Raw genomic sequence first — 22,221 nt, 5'->3', positions numbered from 1 at the left:
TGATAACCCTTCATATAAACTGTAATCTAGGCAGTGCCCCTTTGGATAAGCTTCCCAAGAAGAGTCAAAGGCATCAGAATTTTAGAGTATAGGTGTGACCCAAATTAAGAGGAAAATCCTACTCTTTAGAAAAATAAATTATTTATGATAGTATGTGTGTATTATGTATAGAGTACTGTGCATACATGCCATAGAGAACTACTTTGTGTAGTAACTTCTCTCCATCTCTACAGAAGTTAGTGCCTTTACTTACTGAGCCATTTCACCAGCCCACAAAAGCCCATCCTTAAGATAGGACCATGATTCTGGCTCAAAGCTCTGATTGTGTCTTGCCTTCTTCCATTGTTCTTATTTTTCTCTCCAGGAACTAGAGGAAATTTTATTGTGAAAACATGTTCAAGAATTGCTGACAAACTTACAGAAAGCACCACGGGTTCTGGGCTGAAAATGCCTCTGGTCCAGGTGTAAAAGTCCCTGGGCAGACCCTGATTCCCTCTGACAGAGGCCCAGACATTACTGTGGGCCGGAAAGGAACCCTTTTCACAAGCCGCCAAGCATTCTCTGTGCTCCGGGTACTCACAGCACAACCTCACCAGGCCTGTGCCCCAGGCTCCCTGGTGGTCTGGGTGGAAAAGAGCCTGTGCGTCTGGTCCGCAAGCACAGCCTTTCTGGGTCTTCCACTGTTTTTAAAGCAAGTACCAACAAACCAAACACCACAGCTTTTAAGAACAGAAATTAACCTCAGATGAAGAACTATGATTCAGAACAGTCATCCTCTTTCTCTTATCTTATTACTTATAGAATTGTCAAGAGTTATTGGATGCTTGTTTCCTACATAACTAACTTATACAACAATTTATGTATTGTATGTATTAACATACAACACATGATAATCATTGCAGGAGGAGAAATGCATTCATTTTTACAATTTGATTCCTGGGCTTTATTGTCAAGAGGATTCTTCTAAGGCATACCCTTTGTTTGCCAATTGTATACACATAAAGCCTCATGCACAGTCTTCCCTAGAATGCCCTCCCACAGGCCCGATTGTTCAAATCAACCATTAGGAGTCACTTTAGAAGGTATTTTCTCTCTTACTTTGAAGAAACACATATTTTAGTGACTTTGACTAAACCTTTGCAAAACACCACAAATACCAATCCAGCTGAAATGGAGATTTGAAAAAAAAAAAAAAAAAAAAGAAAGTAAAGGTTGAATACTGTGTGCACATGGAAAATGTACCTTTCTGTTAGCGTACTTTACTGAGATGTATTTTATTGTTTCTTCTAACCAGTTTTTGAGCAACAGGCTGGAAAAAAAGGCACTAGTGCTGAATTTATGCTTTATGAACGCAGGGCTTTTCATGCCAGAAGTGGGCCTTGTGTCTGTTCGCATTTATCATGAAGGCACTTCCAGGAATGAGTATTTATTAATTTCCAGGCTCTTGTTTCTAGTTCCCACCATTAGCCATGTCAGCTTATAGGAGTCTTGCACCAACTGTCGATAAACAAAACATGGGGGATTAGGACAGAGCCTCCTGACTAACTCGCAGTGGACATCATCATTTTCAACAGCTGCTCATGGGGTCCCAGGACTATGTACTTTCTTATCAGCATGATAAACCCTACACATCTATGTATGCTCCATACCTTAAAGACATTAATAAATGCTTGTATTGTGACTGTGGCTAAGACTCGGATCTCAGATACATGAATTAGTGAAAATTAGAGTCTGGTGAACTCATACCTGCAATTTGAACTGCAAAGTGAGCGGCATGTTATTGAACTCACTTTCACAACCCAGGCTGAAGGAATGATACCGACTCTTGCCCTGCTCCTGCTGAGCCTCTGCTTTAGGTAGTTCAGCATAGTTGGAACGTTGGACTGTGAGAAGAGCAACTACCATTACATATTCAGACATACTCTGAGGATTGCAGGGGCAAGTTTAGGAGGTTCTACTTCTTTAGGATTATCCTATATGTTCTGTATATTTCATGGTTTCATTTCAGAACCACTAAGTTTATTTTTTAGGCAGATTCTCAGCTGAGTGATGTATTTGTGTGTGTGTGTCTGTATGTGTGTTGTGCATATGTGCTGAAATAAGAGGTCAACCTCAGATGTTATCCCTTAGTACATCTTCCTCCATGTTTCTAAATCCTACAGGGGACAGACTCTCTCTCTCTCTCTCTGGCCAGGAGCTCACAGATTCAGTTACACTGGCTGGCTTGCAAATCTGGGGATATACATTTGTCTCTGGCTTTGGAGCTCTGGAGTTACAAGGCCACACCAACATACCTGGCTTGTTAAATGGGTGCTGGAGATGTCAATCACTCTGCTGAATGAGCATTCTCACCAGCCTCAACGGATGCATTTGAAACAATGCTTTCCTGACACTCTAAGCATTGGCACAGATGAAGTATTTGTTTCAAAGCCTACCGTATCATTAAGAACTCCCACTAGGATGGCTTGAAGCCTTGTTTGTAAATGTCAGTCTTTGGTTAAAGCACTGAGTGAAGGACATCCTATGGCAGCACCTGTGGGACTCTGCAATGTGGTAAATTTGAGACTGTCCTGTGAGGAGCTGAACATGGGGATTTGGGCAGACAACATGAAAGACTGGTGTTAGTGCCCCAGGTCTAGAAAGAGCACCGCTACAGGTTCTCAAAGCAAACTCTTGAAGAACTGTCCTTGTTCGGGGAAGGTGTAAAGTTCTTTGTTCTGATAGCCCAGGTTTGCTGCACCACGACAGTGCTAGCAGAACCGTCGGTCAGGTTTATGAAAGGACACCTCTTTAGGGACCTAGAGTCAAGATGCATTTGGGACCAAGTGTTTGTCTGAACATACTAGAAGGATGAGGGTATGGGGTTTATGATGATAGACTCAGAGGGGAATCCATGAGGTATAAGGATTCTATGCTCCTTAAAGGAGGTGCATAGAGTATTTATGGGAGCTTTCCATGATGGTTAGATGGGTGGTCAATGATGAATAGGTTGCAGTCCACAAAGTATAGGTAAAGGGTCCGTGATGTATTGATGACCTTTTATAATGTATATATAGATGATCTGATTTGTACATGGGAGTTTATGGTGTATATGGCAGAAAATCCTGCAATCAATAGGTGATAATTTTCCTAAAAGTTTCATGATTTATATATGAAGGGTTTTGCTGTATGGGTAGGGATCTCATGATGTATAGACAAAGGTGCTTAATTTGTGCATGAAGTTTCTACGATCTGTACAGATGGAATATCTATGATCTATGGATGAGGATTCATGATGTAGAAACAGAGGTTTGCATGATGCATAGACAAGGGTTCCACAGTGTCTAGCTAGGACTTATGTGATCTACAGACAGAGGCCCTGTGATGTATGTATTGAAGTGCTTTCAGGATAACCCAGTTCCTAGAAGGGAAGGGTTTAGGCTGAGCAGGAAGGCAGAACAGCATTTATGGTGAACCTTGAAATAGTTTATTTTCACATTTTCTCCCCTGAACTTAGACCCTACCTAGGACAGGTTTTTAATTTCATCAGCCCTGACTCCTATTGTTGTGCTGGCCCCCACCCAGCTACAGGGTGCACTTTTCAAGGGGGCCGAGGCAAGAGGATAATGAGCCCCTGGCATGGCTGTACTGCCGTGCGTGATGAATGGCCCGAAACCCTCGAGCTGCTCCGTGCCCTTCATCATCCAGTCGGAGTGGTTAGCAGACTGTCAGAGAAAAATAATTTAGCGGCCGTGGCTTTAACGGATGTGCTGCTTTCTGGGGTCAAATGACTATTACAAAGTAGTAGTGCTGCCTGGCTTCTTTGTCGTGTGAGCTCAGAGTTGACAACAAGAAAGAAGGGAGGCATCACTCCCAGAACCCACTGACATCTTTCAGTTTCGCACAGTAGAAAGCAGGAGAGAGAGAGAGAGAGAGAGAGAGAGAGAGAGAGAGAGAGAGAGAGAGAGAGAAAGAGAGAGATGGGGATGAGGGTGGGGTTGTCCTAGTAACTAGATAATCCCAGACCAGTCTGCAGCTTTTCTGCAAGGTGGCATCAGGCTGGGGCAGAGTAAAGCAGCAATACGAGCAAGCCTACAACCACTAATGGTGCTTTCCTAGACAAAGGGGCACGAGGTCATTTTTCTGCCCAGCCTTAGTCCAGGCAGTAGGGAGGAGGATGCTTCGATGGCTGTTCTGCAGGCTGGGTTCCAGGTAGCAGAAAGGTAGACTGGGGGGGGGGGGAGTCAGAAACATAAAAAGAAGAAGATGTAGAAGAGAGGGGAAGCAAGACCATAGAGTTTCTTGCTAGTAAATGCACCCAGATGGATCTAGGATTCGTTTTTGCATCTTTCTCTAGCACTTTTTTTTTTTTGGGTGGGGTTATGCATTTATTTGAGCACAAGCTGGAAGTCAGGACTGATGACGGTTATGGTTTACCTGCTCCTCAGAGGGATTATTGCATGTGCAGTAAATACCTGAGGTGAAGTAAATGAAGAGAAGGTAGACAGAGCAGGAAAACTCACTGTCCCTCAACCTGTACTCATTATCTATAGACTATCCTTTCCCGTACTCAAGATTGGGGGAAAAGCAGGACGTTTCAGGCCAGGAAGATGGCTTGGACAATAATGTGAGTGAGGACTCCCAAGTCTGGATGATCAGCATCCACATGAAAAGCAGGGAATGGTAGCATGTGCCTGTAATCTACGGTCCAGAGGGTGGAGACAGAAAGATTACTGGAGTGTCCTGGCCAGCTAGTCTTGCCAAATTGCTGAGTTATAGGTTCAGTGAGGGAACCTGTATCAAAAAAAAAAAAAAAAAAAAAAAAAAAATAAGGAACAGAAGCTGGAGAGATGGCTCAGCAACGAAGAGTACTTGCTACTATTGCAGGGAGATCCACAATCTCCCAGCACCCACACCAGGGGGCTCACAACCGCCTGTTCCCCCAGGTCTAGGGGATCTGAGTCCTTCCTCTGGACCTGAGGGCACTGGAATGACGTGCATGTCCCCTGCAATTACCCATAGTTAAAAATAAAGTGGAAAGCGATAAGAGGGAGCATCCCACATTAATCCCTGGTATGCCTCTACGTGCATGCACACACACACACACATGTGGACACCCACACATATACAGACTCAAACACATATACATGCACATGCTGCAAATACACATGTGTGCCCATACACAAAGAACATCTGCTGTGGCATCTATCCCATGCCTGCTTATAGACAGATAAATGTGGAATGAGTGAATGAATGAATGAGTGAATAAATGAATGAATTCTCTACCTAGTCATTATACAAGGTGAAGCGTCCCTTTGTGTCCTTTGTGGCCTCACACATACCACTGAGCGGTAGCTGGGTTTTGATGACAGCTCAAACTCTTTTGAAGATTTTTTTTTTTAATCTCCCAAGGAAAAACAAGAGACCTCTATCCCAGGTGCAATGATGTCATGATTGTAGTGAGCACCTAAACAGCTGACTCGTGGTTATTAAGTGCTTATGATGAATCCCACACGGGGCTAAGTGCCTTTTTAACTATGTAAAGTGTTTCTTCCCTTGATTGATGCCCAAAGTGAATAAAAATAATTTTCTGTATTGACTGCATTAGAGAGACCTACAGATAAGTCTCAAAATGATAAGAGAAAAGAGAATTTGCATAAATAAGCAATTATAAAACTTGGCAGAATAAGGTTGTCTTACGTGATGTGAGGATAGTTCTTGACACATAGGCAGTGCTACAAAGGCACCGGAAACAAGTGAAGGCAAACTGCACCTTCTTTTTAAAATAAATGAGAGTAATTCTGCATTTATTGCAACAGGAGCTTCTGGAAAACCGGGGCCCTGGTTTCTTCTATATATAGAGGGGTCCCGAGTGGTTCTGTGTCGGGGTCGGCATGCAGGGGCAACAGGGTTGTGCGGAGTGGGTAGCTGCTGCTCCAGACACACCCCTAGTTACTAGTGGGGTGTGGTGGGTGGAGAGATACATGGTTCTCTGGGACATGATCTCTTCCATATGCGTGGGAATCCCCAGAGGGCTGAGGGTACAGTTCAGGGGAACCACTTGTCTAACATGCATGTAGCTCTGGGTTTGAACCCCAGTATCACCAAGAAAGAAAAAATTAAAACAGAGCCACCACTGTGTTGGCGAAACTTGGAGATATACTTCCTTCTTCCTTCCTTCCTTCCTTCCTTCCTTCTCTCCACCCCATCTCCTTCTTTCTCATACATGCCAAGATGACCTTGAACTTACTATGTAGCTGAAGATAGCATTGAACTCTTTTATCCTCTTGCCTCTGCCTCCCCAGTACAGAGATTATACACCTGCAGCACTGTTCCTGGTCCATGCTGTACTGAGGGTTGGACCCATGGCTTCATGCATGCTGGGTAAGCATTAGACCGATTGAATCATGTCTATAGGGCTCTAATTCTCATTTCTAACTCCCTCCGCCTTTCAGCAAATTATTCTTCACACACTAATGGCCTGTGCTACTGCCTTCCTGGAGAACTTTCCACCTGGTTGGAAACCATAGTAACAGAGGTCCTGGTCACTCCCAATGAGACAATTCTCATCTTGGTTTGCCCAGAGTAACCGACTAGAAACTCAGCCCAGATCACCAACCAACGTACTTTTTATTTCTAAGTTACCAGAGGGCCTGACACATGAATTTTACCTTTCCCGAAGCTTACGCCACTTGGTGGGGACAGAAGACCCTGCCCTCTGCTGTCTCTGTTTGTTTCCTGTGACCCTGGTTGTCTTTTCTCTCTATTAGTTGACTCTATCATTGTAAAAGTTGCCTGGTTTCACGAATGCTCTCTTTACTTCTGCCCAGTTGCTATGTCGACGATCTCTTTGCTTTCTTAACAGTCCCATGATTCTTTATCCACCAAAACCCGGCAGTTTCTCTCTATGTGCTGAGGAAAGGGGCCTTTTCGGGAAGGCCAGCGCTTACCACATTCTGCTCACAGTCACACCGAGGGAGAGCGGCAGGGCTACTCCCTCTCTCACAGCAAGAATATCCCAACCCATAGCCAACTTTCCACATAGCAGGCACGTGAACCTGAGAAGTCTCACCTGTGGCAAGAGGTTGCTTTTACTCCTGCTGGGTATGTGACCAGGCAGCCGGATGTCGAAGAGGGCCTGCAAGGCAGCTTGTGCTGCTTGGCCCTTGGCCAGCTTCTTACTGCGTCCAGAGCCTTCGAACGTCCTCCCGTCCACGCACACAGCCATGACAAAGCTCTTGACCCGGGGCTTCTCGGCTGTCTCGGAGAGGCACACATACCGAAGACCTGAGCGTAATTCATTCAGCACCACGACAGGGTTCCTCTCACCCTGGGTCCCAGGAGCCAGCCTGGACCTGTCAGGCAGAGCCTGGCCCATGAGGTCCAGTGTGTGGTAGAGCAGCCGTCCTCGCCGGTAGGCAGAGGACAGAAACTCAGTGTCAACGGGACGGCAGCCCGGGAACTCCTCCTTTCTTGAGGATGGTTCGAACTCCTTGAACAACGTGTCTGGGAAGTCGGCCTGGTCAGAGGTGAAGTCAGTGCACGGACTGGCACTACTGCCCATGGCCAGGTGGGCCTGGAATGCATTGGGGAACTGCACAAAGGACTTCAGGGCCATCTCTGCTGCCCGCATCTTGGCCTTCTTCTTCGTGGGTCCCGTGCCTTCAAATGTGAGCCCGTTCACTTCTACAGCCACTGCGAAGACTGGGGCGTGCACAGGGCCAGTTTGTGACACCATCCGGTACTGAAGACCCGGTTTCAGCTCGTGCAGCTGGACCAGTGCATTCTTGGGTGTCATGGACCAGGAGAGCTTTTTCCAGATCAGCTGGAGTTTGCAGAAATGTCCCCCATTTCCTTCCTCCAGCGGCCTTTTCCTTTTAACGCTGGGTGTGCTGCCCCTGGCCCAGTCTCCAGGGGGCAGGGGCCTGGTCCCCAGGTTGCTCACATTTCGGTTTTCCTTCACTTCAGCACTGCTGGTACCTGGAGGTGAGAACGAATTAGTCATGACCCAGAGCACTGGCAGGTCACCTCTAATGAGAGCCATCATTGCTAATGATGGCTCTGTAAGGCTGAGGAAGCCAGGGTGCATCAATCCCTTGCCACCAGCACCCCAGGCCAGGTCTGGGAAAGGTGCTGTAATGACGTCCAAAAGATACCAGGGAGGAGCAGCATTGGGGACCTTTCCTGTGGGGGGGAAGGTCTCCATCACTGGGCAGTTCTCAGAAAGTTAGGCTTGAGAAGATGTGAGGCAGGGTCTCACAGTCTCTTGTCTTTAGCATGAGCTGTGATGCTGTCACCTATGAGTGCCCTACCTCCTCAGTGCCCATTGTCTCTTAAAAATCAAGCAGATGAATTGCCTTGCCTATCTGTGGTGTGGGGCAATAGGAGAAGTTAAAGTGGCTTTTCTTGCAATGATGAGTGTCGTACCTCCCCACATGGTATCAGGGCCCCGTGGCAGGGTGATTGTAGCCTGTGATGCCCTCAGAGTGGTAGGGGGAAGGGTTTTGTTGAAGCAATGCTCTTATATTTCAGGCCCAGTAGAGTTTCTCAAAACCCCGCCTCCTAATTCATATCCTGAAGGGAGGTGCAGCTGTCTGTCCTAAACACCTGCATGTCACCTGTGTGCCAGTCAGCAGAGTGGCTGGGCCTCAGTCATGTTGGTTGTTTATAGAGCTGAGAGGCTGAGTAGGTATCAGGGCCCCGAGTCTGAGATCTTTATCACTTGACCCCCCCCCCCCAGTTCCATCCCAGACAAGACAATCTGTGGGGAGCTAATCACAGGCCACAGGTACTGACATCTTTTATGCTTCACCTGAAACGTGGCTTTTGGGCTTCTCAAAATCACTGAAGTTTCCTAACAAAGGGCAGTTATTGTCCTTTGAAATAAAAATATCACATGTTGACATATCAATGTAGAAAATGGTTCTAAATGTATCACCATATAGTTCAGCTACAAATGTGGGGCTCTGTTTCCCCTACAGGACAGCAGGGATCCTTGGATTACTGCTTTCGAGATCCTTCCTGTCATAGCCTGGCAAGCATGTAAAACAGACCAAATGCTAATGTGTTTCTAAGGATTTGCATCTATGGATAAAGCACACAGGCACAATTCCTGTGATATATATATATATATATATATATATATATATATATATATATATATATATATATATATATATATATATATATGTTAGGGACAGCCACTGACAACCAAGAAACACTATCTACTCAGTACTTTTGTTATTAGGAACACGTCCTAGAACTGAGATTAACAAAGATGTTCATTGTAGCATATTGCTTTTTACAGTTGACAGTGTAGGAAATACAGAACTTCCCATATTTAGAAGACTGGTTAGGCTGTGGTGGAATCCAATGGTAGAATGATAATGTAATATGATATCTTAATGGACTCTATTTGCTACAATCTAAATAAACCTCATCAACATGATGCTAGATGGCAAAACGAGCTTTCAAAAATAATCCGCTTTGTAGGATAGAATTCATGTATGTTCTAACGATCCACATATTTCATATTACTCATGTAATCAAACTTATGGAAGAACTGAAGGCCCCTATAAAGACACACCCCATCTCCCAGAGAAGGTGGGGGATGGAAGGGAAAAAAATAAGAGGATACAAAATGGCTTCATTTCTACGGTGGCATTTTCTTCTTCTTGTTTTTTTTTTTTTTTTTTTTTTTTAAAGTTACTCTGTGTGTGTGTGTGTGTGTGTGTGTGTGTGTGTGTGTGTGAGTGACTTGGTGGCAAGTACCTTTGCCGCCTCATCCATCTTGTTGATTCAACATTTTATTTTGTTTGCAAAAAAATAAGATAGATAGAGTAAATTTAGGAAAACCATAACTTTATATGTATGTGTATACACATATATTCATACACACATATATGACTATACATGCATACATTTATTTATATGTACATATTTATATGCATGCATACATACATGTATATGTGCATATATACATATATATGTATACACGCACACATACATTTGAGTCCTGGGACTGATCTAGCCAGGCAGAACCATGTCCACGTTTCTCTAAGCACCTCACACATGTTCTTAGGGGCTGGGAGTTCTCAGCTCTGTGGCAGGTGTGAATATGTTGTTGTTTTTTTCTCATTAAGCATGTGGAAACTGCAGGTGAATTTTCCAGGGAGCCCACAGCTTTCAAAACAGACAGTGGATGCCTGGCTGGTTGTTGACACATGGACCTGCTTCTTGTGCAGCTAGAAAGCTACGCATCCATAACTGTAGCACATAACTGTGAGTGACAGACCAGTTTAAAGACAGTTTCAGACTAGCCACATTGGGTAGCTATTCTCTAATAAAGTTGTTCTCTTAGAAAAATCCCAGGTGTGAACTGCCACAGTGTCACCGAGTCCCCCTGCTGCATTTTGCCAGGGCACACACTTCTGGAATGCTCAGACTGCAACTGTGTTCTCAAAACCCAAGGGTTATGCCTGTGAACGGTCCCCCATCTTCTTCTGATCCCTTCCAGCTTTGATGTGTTCCCTTGAGCACCCAGCCTTGCTATGCTTCTTCATTAGTCCTTAGTGGCCAGCATGGCTAACACTTTATAAGCAGATAGGTGGGAAACTGAGGCTCAAGGAGTGGAAACTATTTAGCAAGCTTGCCTGCTGTGGTTAAGTGTTTAGGTTGGGACTCAGTTCTGGGAAATCTCACATCAAGCTCAGCCATGCAGTGGCTGTAAGTTGATTTTACGGAAGCAGAATGATTGTGACATTTTCTTGGCCTTTGTAGATTAACACCCCTCCCCAGGCCATGTGGGTATAATGAAGCCAAGTCTACCCCATGTGTGATGAGTCCTGGGGCTGATCTGGCCAGGCAGAACCATGCCCACGTTTCTCTAAGCACCTTGCACACATTCTTAGGGGCTGGGAGTTCTCAGCTCTGTGGCAGGTGTGAATGTGTTCTTTTTTTTTTTTTTTTTTTTTTCCTCATTAAGCATGTGGAAACTGCAGGTGAATTTCCCAGTGAACCCACAGCTTCAAATCAGTGAATGCCTGGCTGGTTGTTGACACATGAACCCGCTTCCCTCTTGCAGCCTGAAAGCCACGCAGGTTGAGACCTGCCAGAGTCACGACTGTGCCCCTCACCTCTCAGTTTATGGCACTGTTGTTGGAGGATAATGAAGAAGAAAGTGCAATTTCTCGGTCACAAAGGATGCCTTTGAAAATCAGGTGCCTTCCAGAGGTATCCCGACGTTTGAGGATGTTCTCTTTCAGCAGGTACTCTAACCTCCTCTTAGCTCAGCGCTAGCCCATCTGTTAAAGCCACCACGTCTCTATAAAGAATCCAGAACAGCCCTTTCGAGGCTGCTCCATGCGGGGGCGCTGGACTCTGCTTTGAAAGGGAGCTCAGCTTCTCGGTTTAATTTTCTAAGTTGTGAAATGGGTTTACTACTATATCCATCTGCTACTGAAAAGCTATTAGGATTTGGGGAGGTTAGTTTGTCCAGAAATGTGAATCTGACCATTTTCTAAGTTATAACCATGCAACGTCCATTCGTTATGGATCTCAGCAAAAGTAATTACCGTTTAGATAGCTAGTGCTAAATCTCAACTGTTTGTGTTAATCGTTGTGTGCGCTGGGTATGCACACAGACATGCACTCTGTCGTTTAGGGCATTTCAAGCCGAGGGAGAAGGTACATTAGATTAAACCATGTGGTTTTCCCCAAACTGAACTCAAAATGGAAAATAAAGAGCAAACAAAACAATTCCCAAATCCCCACATCAGATTGCCCAGAAACCTGCTTGGAGCCTTCTAATTTCTTATTGATTTCTTACAACGTGGGGATTTAATAAGTGTGCCAGCGTGATTATGGTGGCCAGCCTATCAGATGACCTCTGCTGCATCTCAGAGAATCGAACTCAGAAAACAACATTTTTGCTCTACACCTGGTGAAATCCTTTTTATTTGTTTCCCTTCTGTGACTCCTAATATCTTGCTATTGTTGTAGATGGAACTCCTCATATAAACTTTGATTCTTTCACTGGGGTATGAGAGTTTCTCCCCCCCTCGATGTGTGTGTGTGTGTGTGTGTGTGTGTGTGTGTGTGTGTGTGTGCGCGTGTGCACATGTACCTGTGTGTACACAAGTATGGAGACCAAAGTTGATGCTGAGTGTCCTTTCCAATTGACACAGGGTCTTTAGTCGAACCTGGAGCTTTCTGAGTAGGCTAGGCTGGATAGCCATGGATCCCCGTTTCTGCCTTCCTGAGCATTGCGATCACAGGGGTTCCCAGCACCCTACTTTTCACATGGGTGCTGGATATCAAACTCAGGAGCTTTTACTCATGAAGGAAAACAGAACCATATGAACTACCTGCCAGCCTCTGTGAGCTTCTTCCTTAAAAATCAAAATTTAGTAGTAATTGGTTAAAAAGAACAGATATGGGTCCTTATCTTAGATACTCTGGGATGACATTACCTATGGTAGCATTACCAATTCAAAAATGCTTTGGTTAACTAGTTCTCAGTGTCCAGCAAGTACTTCAGAGCCCATTGTAGGCTTAGGCTGTGGTTTCTGTCCTGAGATCCATCAGTGGCCACCTCACAGAGTCAGGAGTCAAGCAGGCGAGAGCTCACATGATGCCTGTGTCCTTGTTGGGATCTTAGATCACTCTGTGTATGCTTCATTTCTTTAAATGAAAGAAGCTGAAGATTTTACTTGTATTTGCTTCACCAGCGGAGTGGAGATGAGTTAAGTGAATATATAGATATCTCTATCTGTCCTCTATGTATCTATATGTCTACTGTCTGTCTGTCTGTGTATCTATCTATCTATCTATCTATCTATCTACAATCTATCTATAATCTATCTATCTATAATCTATCTATAATCTATCTATCTATAATCTATTTATCTATAATCTATTTATCTATAATCAATCTATCTATAATCTATCTATCTATAATGTATCTATCTATAATCTATTTATCTATAATCAATCTATCTATCTATTGATCTATCTATCATCTATTTATCCATCTACCAGGCATAGTAAAATGGCCACCCCAGAGGCATGTTATAATGCAGCAAGGAAACACTTGAGGACCCCTACTTGTATTTGTGTTCAGCTTCTCTTCATGACTATTGCATTGGCTGGTGATTTTCAACAGTTCCCCTAGAAATCCCAGGTTATTCCAGAGAGACAGGTTAATCATTTTCTGATTTCTCTGGTGTACTGGATGAGAGATACTGATCTTACCACCCAGAAATGCTAGCCAAAGGGCAGTACCAGCTCCCTAGGAGCAGAACCAAACACATTCCTGGTTTCTTCCTGATTGCCAAGGCAAACTTTCACTCCCATGAGAATTTACTATACTGCCTGTATGTCCATTCATGTGGATAAAAACCCTATCTTTTCTTTTTTGGACTTCTTTCTGTCAGTAGGAGAAACACAGACACTGGTAACACTCTTCTTGTGACCAGGCTGGAGACTGAAGGACCCTTCTTTGTTCTAATATTGCCTGCAGATATGCATTTCCATTTGCAGCTGAGCTCATCCCTTGGGTGCAAGCTGCATGTGGGTATTTTGCTGCCACCCTTTCCTGTGGGCTCTCCATAGCTCTAACTCTGACATCACACATTCATATTTTCCTCTTCACAGAGAAGGCATTAAATATGCTCCACTTCCCTCCTCTGACCCGAGAAATTATATTCATTCTTTCAGCATTTAGTTAATAGGTTTAATGCACCCAATTGTTGCATATAATAATTGACAGATTAAAAAAGTCAGGAGATCAAAAAATAAATACAGCCTTGAGCTGCTTGAGGAGGCACATGCTTGGGGAGTGGAGGGGAAATTCTTGGACTCTACAAAGAAAACTGGAGGGCTGTGTAAATACTATGGCTCCTGCACTGTCATCTCCCAGGGCAGAGCTGGGATTCTTACTCTGATAGAATGTGTACGTGCCCAGGTTGTGAGGGGACATGGGGACTTTCTACCTGCTCCTGTTCTTCCTACCTGGTGGCTACTCCCCTTTTCAGGCATGCCATAAATGTATTTCTTTTTCTGAGCATCCCTGGAGGCACTTGGGCTTGAATCAGCATGTGTTTATTGGATGAGAGAGTAAATTGGACCTTGGGCAATCTTGTTGCAGATAAACATACAGGTATGGGTGCAAGTGTGTATTCGAGAGTGTGCCAGATGTAGCTCAAGATGCTGAGGAGCCAGAAATGGGAATAGAATAATGCAGGAACTTTGGGATGACAGAAAGCTACCCACAACTCCACCTGACACACATAGTCTCATCCCCTACTCCCTTAGAACATTCCTGATTTGAGTCCAAACACCTTTCCTGATGAAACACCCTCCCAAGGAGACCACATCCACCACCTCTATGCCCATGTCTTGGTATAATGGAGAATTGTGTCATTCTTCAAGACATCATTAAGAACAAGACATCTCTGAACTTTGACTTCCATACGGTATTTTCAGGGAGTTGCATGTATCTTCCCATTGTGGGAATTAGAGGGGCGAAAGCAAGCAAATGACTTCAGATGGCGTTAGATAAATACCATAAGCAACAGAAATAGAACAATCATGAGCAATTTGAAGACCGCCAGGCATGGAAAGAAAATGTCTAAGTCAGGAAGGCATCTGTACAGGAAAATGAAAAATGAAATTATTTCCATTCTGTTTCTCTCACACCTGGATTCTTCTCCAGAGTCCTTATAAGCACATTATCTCATTTGACAAAATGTGTCCACAATTATAATGCTAAGTCTAAAAGGTCCAATGCATGAAGGAATTGCATTTTGGACAGGAAGAGAAAATTGTGTATTCTCATAGCTGTGGCTACATATTTATTTTCCAAAATAACTCTGTTATTTGCCATTTATTAAGTTCGATGACCTGGGCTGATGACATTCAGGAATGGTTAGACAAGGTGACGGTCAGGTCTGAGATGGGATCATACTGCTATTATCCCTAAGAAGCCTGGCTTGCTTGTGGATTTATTTATGCACCTCCTCCTTCTCTACTGGCTCCCTAACAGGCCAGAATCTTCTACCTGGTTATTATGTAAACCTGGCTTCCTCTCATGGCTTGGCATCATTGGGATTGTATGCATCTCTGGTAATGGCATTGTCATGTCTGCAGGTCAGGAGGGCTCTGGAGAGTCAGCCATCCAGTGCGCCACGCTACATTTGAAGAGATAATATTGTTCCTGGTGAAGGTTATTCAGCTGCCAAGCAGCCCTGGTTTTAAAAACAGAGCAGCTCCTCCCAGATGACAGGGCTTAACAACAGCAGAAAGACAGGCATGCAGTCCTAGTTCTTTCTCCAGATAGTGGGGAGGATTTGGTGTGCAGAGGGGTAGGAGGTAGACTAAACTGTAGGGTGTTTGACAGATAGGTTCAGGCCGAGGTGTGCACAAGGTACCATGGTTGTATGTGGGTGTGGCAGTTTGTCAGGTCGAGCAGCTGGTAGAAGGTGCCTTCTTCAAAGGCTTGTCATGAGTAACCTATGCATGGGACTCAGGGAAGAGTAGATGAAGCTGGTAAGGAGATATCCCCTGAGCCCAAAGGCAATGGGAAGCTTTGGTCTCAGTTTGTTTGTCATTGAATCTGGGTCAAATCTCAACTTCTGAGCAGAGGGTGGTGGGAGAGGGACACATTTCTGTTCAGTGTTGCAAAGAAGACTTCCCAGGGAAGAATGCTGATGATAAATAAATCTTGAAAACAGTATTACACAAGGGTCTCCAAGTTCAGATCCAGCCTACTATTGATTGACTCCTAGATACCAATGTTCTATATGTAAAGCCTAATGTGTATATGGTGGATGTGTCCTGACCATGTTTCTCTGTCTCTCTGCACAACTTCTTGACATGGAGAAGCTCACAGATATAGGCAATGCCTTTTATAATTTCCATAATGGCAGGATCTAGGTAGCTGCTGAGGATCCTCCTTGAACAGTTGAAAGCATGCAAATGGTTCAATATGAACTGTCTCTCCATTAGAGCATCATGTAGAACAACAGAACCAGAGAATGCAAAAGCATAAAGCATAGGGCTTAGAGTAGTTTCATCTTCCTACCCTTGCTTCCACGCATATGTTCACATACACTACACATATGTACACAGACACATACATCTACCAATGTACTACAGAAATTTTACTACAGAAATAAACATGACAAACACAGTCATGACACACGTAGATAAACACGAATACCAGTCATACCATGGACATATACATACCAAAGGCAAACATATGAAAATAGTTTTCTAAATGAATTAATAGCATGTAGAGAGAACATGAGTTCTGAGGAGTTAGTGTAGTGGATAACATGCTTGCTCTGCAAACACGAGGACCTGCCTTTTGATATCCACTGCCTATGTTAAAGCCAGGGCTTCCACAGGCATCCTGAACCTCAAGGTTGGGATGCAGACAAAGGCAGATCCCAGAGGCTGCTTGACAGAGAAAGCTTGATGGACACATGAGCTTCAGGCTCAGCATAGAGATGCTGTTGTAAAAACCACAACACAACACACACACACACACACACACACACACAAAATCAAAGGCAGAATGATAGAGGAAGACACCCAATATTTTCTTCTGACTTCTACCTACACATGCATGCACAGTGATGAACATTTGTACACATGCACTCCCTTATGCACATGAGTGTGCACACACAAAGCAAATGAATCCACCAATCAACAATGGGGCCCCATGAGCATTTCAAAAATATCTTGGTATATAATAAACAAAGTTATTTTTATCTGTATGTTTCTTTTCCATTTTCAGAGGGAAGGGGTTTTAACTATCACCTATTCTTGATTGAGCATTCCTTGTGTTTATGTCCCTGCCTCTCCTCAACTCTTTGACTTTTTATGCTGTTAATACTTCCATGCCCATTTACAAGCTCGAAAGCCCAAGAGTGAGCATGCATGCAGAACTCTTTGACCTCAAACTAGGCCTCTACTTTCCTGTCAGCCTCAGGAGGGAGTCAAATGCTCTAGCTTCCCAGAGGAGAAGCTGCTGCTGTTGTTGTTGTTGGTGGTGATGGTGGGTTTATCTATGTGTGTGTGTGTGTGTGTGTGTGTGTGTGTGTGTGTGTGTGACTTTTTCAGTGTCCTCTGGACAGATCACTGGCTTAACAAAGATCCTGGGTTTCTTAAGATGTTGAGCCTTTGGTTACTACACAAAAGTGACTCCAGAATTTCTGAAAGTTAGAATCCATTTGTACCCCCCATACTCCCAAGTTCCCTAGCTAACTCCCCTTTCTTTTTCTCCTGATTCAGCCAGCCTTCCAGCAGTTCCAGGTGCAAAGAGTAGTTCAAGTTCCTCTTGTGTCAGAATAAACTCAGCACACGCACTATGCTTTTTTTTTTTTTTTTTAAACCTTACTCTTTAGAAGGGTTCTGAGATACTCATTCATAACTTGACAGATCTGGAAACTTGTAAATTCAGACCATCACAAGAGGATACACACAATGACATGTCAAGGTTTTGCTTTGAACCACAAAGCTTGCTAAGAGGGTGGTCTAGAGATGGTCAAGAACCCACGTCTAAGCCCAGTCAATCTCTTCCCCCATTCCTCACACTTCTATGATGCCCTTTAGAGATGAAAAGATTCAAGCAGAGGACTGTGAGTTTCTGGCATGGTTCTGACCTTTGAACTCTTTCAACTTTACTTTTAGGCAGTGGTGTAGGAAGTATGATGGCTACTAGTCACTGCCATCTTGACAGGATCTAGACATGATCACCTAGGAGAAAAAAAAAATCTGGGCTCCTTTGTATGGAGTTTCTGAACTGGCTTAACTAAGGAGGGAAGACCCTCCCAAGATTTGGGTGACATCATGCAGTAGTCTGAGGTCCTAAACTTAAAAAGTAAAAGCCGAGCATTTGCCTCCATCCCTTCCAGTGGTGGATGCAATGTGAGCAGTCACTTCATGTTCTGCAGCCGTGACTTCCCCACCGTGATAGTCTTGAACTGTGAGAGAAAATAAACCCTCCCTTTCTTAAGTTCCAGCATTTGTCCCAGCTACGAGGAAGGAGACTACTCACAGGAAGAAATCTCCATGTCCAATAGCATTAATGGCTGCCTGGGGAAGGAGTACCTGCAACAATGTGTTTTGATTCACAGAGGCTGGTGACAACATGAACCACAGTTCCCCGTGGAAATCTCTGCCAGTGTTTTTGCTTGATTCAGCCAATTATCTTAGCAACCATCAATAGCACCTTGCCTCCTCCCCATCTCATGACAAGCATATTCTTAGCTCATTTTAGTTGAAAAAGAATTCCATCTGTTTGGTGATATTAAATTCAGAGAGATGTTCTTGTGAAATGTTTGGCCTTCTCTTTTAAATGCTTGACAATATGCCACAGGTAAGAGGTATGCAATTCTCCAGCCCTCCCCTCCCCTCCCTCCTCTTCCTCCTGCTCCCCTTCTCTCTCCTCTGTCTCTTGTCTCTTTTCTCCTTTGACTCTCTCTTTTCTCTCTCTGCTAGTTTCTGTTCTGAGCTTTCCTTATTGATGTAAGCAGAAGAGATGGATATGACCCTTTTCTGTAACCCAGCTTCAATATCAGAAACTTAACGATGCTCTCCTATTCTCAAACTACATGCACTAGAGATGTTTCAATAGAAAACCCCTAGTTGACCTTTAGGTTTTTTTATTTTAAATAACTGTAAAATCCATTCTTGAGACATCATGATACTATAATCATTCTAATTTTTTTCTGTAGCTACAAGAAGAGAAGAAAAAAGAGAACATTCTAAGAGAGCTAGTTTATTTCCTACATTCCTTGGGGTTCTTGGTTATGCGTTCTGGATATTTTCTTATCCTTATGATAATGCTGGGTCTCCAGGAAAGAAAAATGTTCCATATGAAGACAGGATGTTAGATAAGACTGGGATTTCAGGTAAGGGTAGATTTCCTGGTGGTGATAAGATTCTACGAGAGATATGAGGCTCTGGACAGGCGTGAAACTCCACAGACCCAGGCTGTGGATGAGAAGGGGGTACCTGATATAGATGGGGCTGCAATGGGAACTGGGATTGAGGGTAAAGCTGCAAGTGGGGCTGAAATTCCAAATGGGAACAGAACTTCAACTATAGAAATGAGAGACTTTAAGGGGAGATGGCATCCCACGTGAACATGAGTCTCTGGGTGAGGGCTCTGCATGAGTTTAGTCATACAGGTGGGATGGGCTGCTTGTCAGGGTAGGTTCCAGGGAATTATGGGATTACATGTAAACATAGGCTATGGGTGAGGATAAACATCTGTGTGCCTCTGGTCCTGCAGGTGAAGATAAACTTCCAAAGGAGGGTAAGACTTTGGATAAGGACTCCATACTTTGGGTGGTATTAGTTTCCTGATAACGGAGATATTATGGAGAATGTGGAGCTACAGGGGAGGATGGAACTGTGGGTAAGGACGGAACTATGGGTAAGATGAAACTATGGGTAAGGATGGAACTGTAGGTAAGGATAGAATTATGGATAAGGATGGAACTATGGGTAAGGATGGAACTATGGGTAAGATGAAACTATGGGTAAGGATGGAACTGTAGGTAAGGATAGAATTATGGATAAAGATGGAACTATGGGTTAGGATGGAACTATGGGTAAGATGAAACTATGGGTAAGGATGGAACTGTAGGTAAGGATAGAACTATGGGTAAAGACAGAACTATGGGTAAGGACGGAACTATGGGTAAGGACGGAACTATGGGTAAGGATGGAACTATGGGTAAGGATGGAACTATGGGTAAGGACGGAACTATGGGTAAGGATGGAACTATAGATAAGGATGGAACTATGGGTAAGGATGGAACTCTGGAAGATGGCCTGATTGAGGTAAAGGCAAAACATCCTGTAGTTGGCCAGAACCAATCAGTTCCCCTGCATGGCTTCAAGGAGACAGAGAAAGATACTCCCACCCCCATATACATTCAGGGAGGACCTCTCTGTAAGAGAAGAGCTGCTTACTCAGATTATCTTCATCCTCTGTGTTTGTGGTGCCAGGGCTTAGATACTTGAAAGGAGCAAGGAAGGTTGACAGTATGCTGACTTTGTCTGGAAAGAGAAAGAAAAACAGGACTTTTGACACTGAGGTTTAGAAAAACCCAGTGCTTTCTTATGTTCTCATTACCAAGAGGTTGGAACAGAGAGGTGGGAAGGTCATTGTGGCTTCGGACAGACACTTCATTGTGGCTCCATTGTTTTATTGAATTTCAGACAGCGTTTTTATCAAATTCCTTTCTCCATTCAATTTAAAAGCTTATGATTTTCATATATATATATATATATATATATATATATATATATATATATATATATGATATATATGGGGGGCATCTTCTCTGTCCTTATTCTACATTCCTGAAAACTTTAAATAGTTGACTTCAGGGTAATAACATTTCATCTACTTACAGGTGAGTGAGCTAACACCTACAAAATAAGGAAATTCCTAAAATAATCAAAATTTAGTAACACAATTTCAGAATAAGGAGACTTGTCCCAATAAAGGCAAGGATTCTTCCAATCCCTCTCATATTGTCTGAGCTCTTGAGCCATAAATACGACATAAAAAACAGAAGCTGAGAAACATGCACATACACATGCACACAGACACATGCACACACACATGCACACCTTCCCACACGCACAACCCCCACATATGCACACACACACCCATGCCCACACACAGAGACATGCACATACACACGCACTCCCCTACCCTTGTACTGAATCTATCGTCTTATCACTTAGTGAGTATGTAAGTAGATGTGCTCGTGGGGAGAACTAGGCCGGGGTCAGGTAAAGGCCCCGAACTATCCTGGGGATAGTCAAGTATCATTGAGACTGACAGAATTCCAGGGACCCAGGAACAACTGGCTTTTTTGCATCCTTCCGGCTTTCTGTCCTGGATGACAAGTATCACTCTGTAGCCCAGGCTGGCCTTGAACTTCATATCTTGCTACCTCAGCCTCCCAGAGACTAGCATTTCTGAAATACATCAACATGCCAAAGTGGCAATTTTCCTTTTAAACATATAGGTGAAGGAGTTCTAGGTGAGAAGTGCTATTGTGAAACACATTTTAAAACGAGTAATTAAAGGAGTTCCTTACTTTAGAAGTTTCCACGGAACAGACTATACTACAGAAGCTGCGGGGATCTGCTCACACAGCACCTACTCCCTAGACAGCCTGCCAGAGACTCAAGGCAGCCGACTCCCAGAATGCACCAGCACAGCTTCTCTTTGTGCCCGCGCAGCTCTCGTTTTTGTTATGAATCTGGACCATAGTTATTAGAGGACTGTAGATGAAAGTGCTACCATTGCTTGTCTGTGGTGGTACAGACTCGCATCAGAGGTATTTCTGATCTTCTCTTAAGCTGCTTAAGGGCTCGCCAAGAGGGGCTGGCTGTGCTGGTGCAGAGGGCCCTTTCCTTCTACTTTGCTGCCTTCCTTACCTCAGGGCAAGATATTTTAGAGGGGTTACCATGTTCAACGCTGCTTCTGATCTTTTTCTGTTAGGACAGAGGAGTCCTGCCCGTACTAGTATTCCCATTTGCGTCTATATCTTGATCTAAGGGCAGATACCCATGAAAACACTCACTGATGCTTTTTAACTGCCCTTAGCCTTCAGGCTACCAGACCCAGGTTGGGATTTGTTCTTTTCCAAGACTGAGCCTATTTTCTCTTTAGACAGTCTTTCCAGAGTCCAGGGGAGATCACATTGAAATTCATCTTGGAGCCTGTTAACAGCTGTTGTTTCCAGTAGGGACGGGCATCAATATAGTGTTCACAGAAAGAGAACAATAAATAACTCTAATATGAAGTGCCCGCTCCTCCTTTACTCTACCCAACACGAGAATCAACACAGCGAAGGCTTTGCTCCCCCTGAGCTCTCGCTGCACAAGCTCATTTACGACAACAGAATGAAATACCTTGCTTGAGTTATAATTTCATTAAGTGAGTCCAATAACGTCGCACAAAGACTGTGAAGCTCAAACGATTCTGTCTGGAGGATCTCAAAATGAAATTATAATTTTTTAATAAAGCAAGAATACCAGCAAAACACCCACAAAATATACCAAATTGTTTCAGGACGAAGCTGTGAAATATATAAAGACTATTTTAGATCCTTTCAAGTCTTTGCCTTTTGCTGTTGCTAGTTGGTTTTTTTTTTTTTTCTCATGTCTATCAAACAAAGAGTGCATGCAGTTAAAATTGAATGTCGG

The 22,221-nt window shown here is 43.8% G+C and overlaps 1 protein-coding gene across 2 annotated transcripts in view; it reads right to left on the bottom strand.

Annotated features, from left to right (window-relative positions):
- The window catches only part of ADARB2 (adenosine deaminase RNA specific B2 (inactive)), a gene marked incomplete at both ends in the record, with an annotated part of 517,175 nt that overhangs the window by 162,588 nt on the left and 332,366 nt on the right, over window positions 1-22,221 (bottom strand). For both annotated transcript variants that reach the window (XM_080918367.1, XM_080918368.1), the window contains 2 exons: window positions 7,052-7,959; window positions 19,966-20,052. In XM_080918367.1, the coding sequence (XP_080774493.1) occupies window positions 7,052-7,959; window positions 19,966-20,052 (995 nt within the window). The remainder of the gene's footprint in view (window positions 1-7,051; window positions 7,960-19,965; window positions 20,053-22,221) is intronic.

The sequence above is a fragment of the Micromys minutus genome (genome assembly GCF_963924665.1).
Source record: "Micromys minutus genome assembly, chromosome: 6".
In the NCBI taxonomy this organism is placed as follows: domain Eukaryota; kingdom Metazoa; phylum Chordata; class Mammalia; order Rodentia; family Muridae; genus Micromys; species Micromys minutus.
The sequence above is the reverse complement of the archived record's forward strand: the minus strand, read 5'-3'. Positions and strand labels throughout refer to the sequence as shown.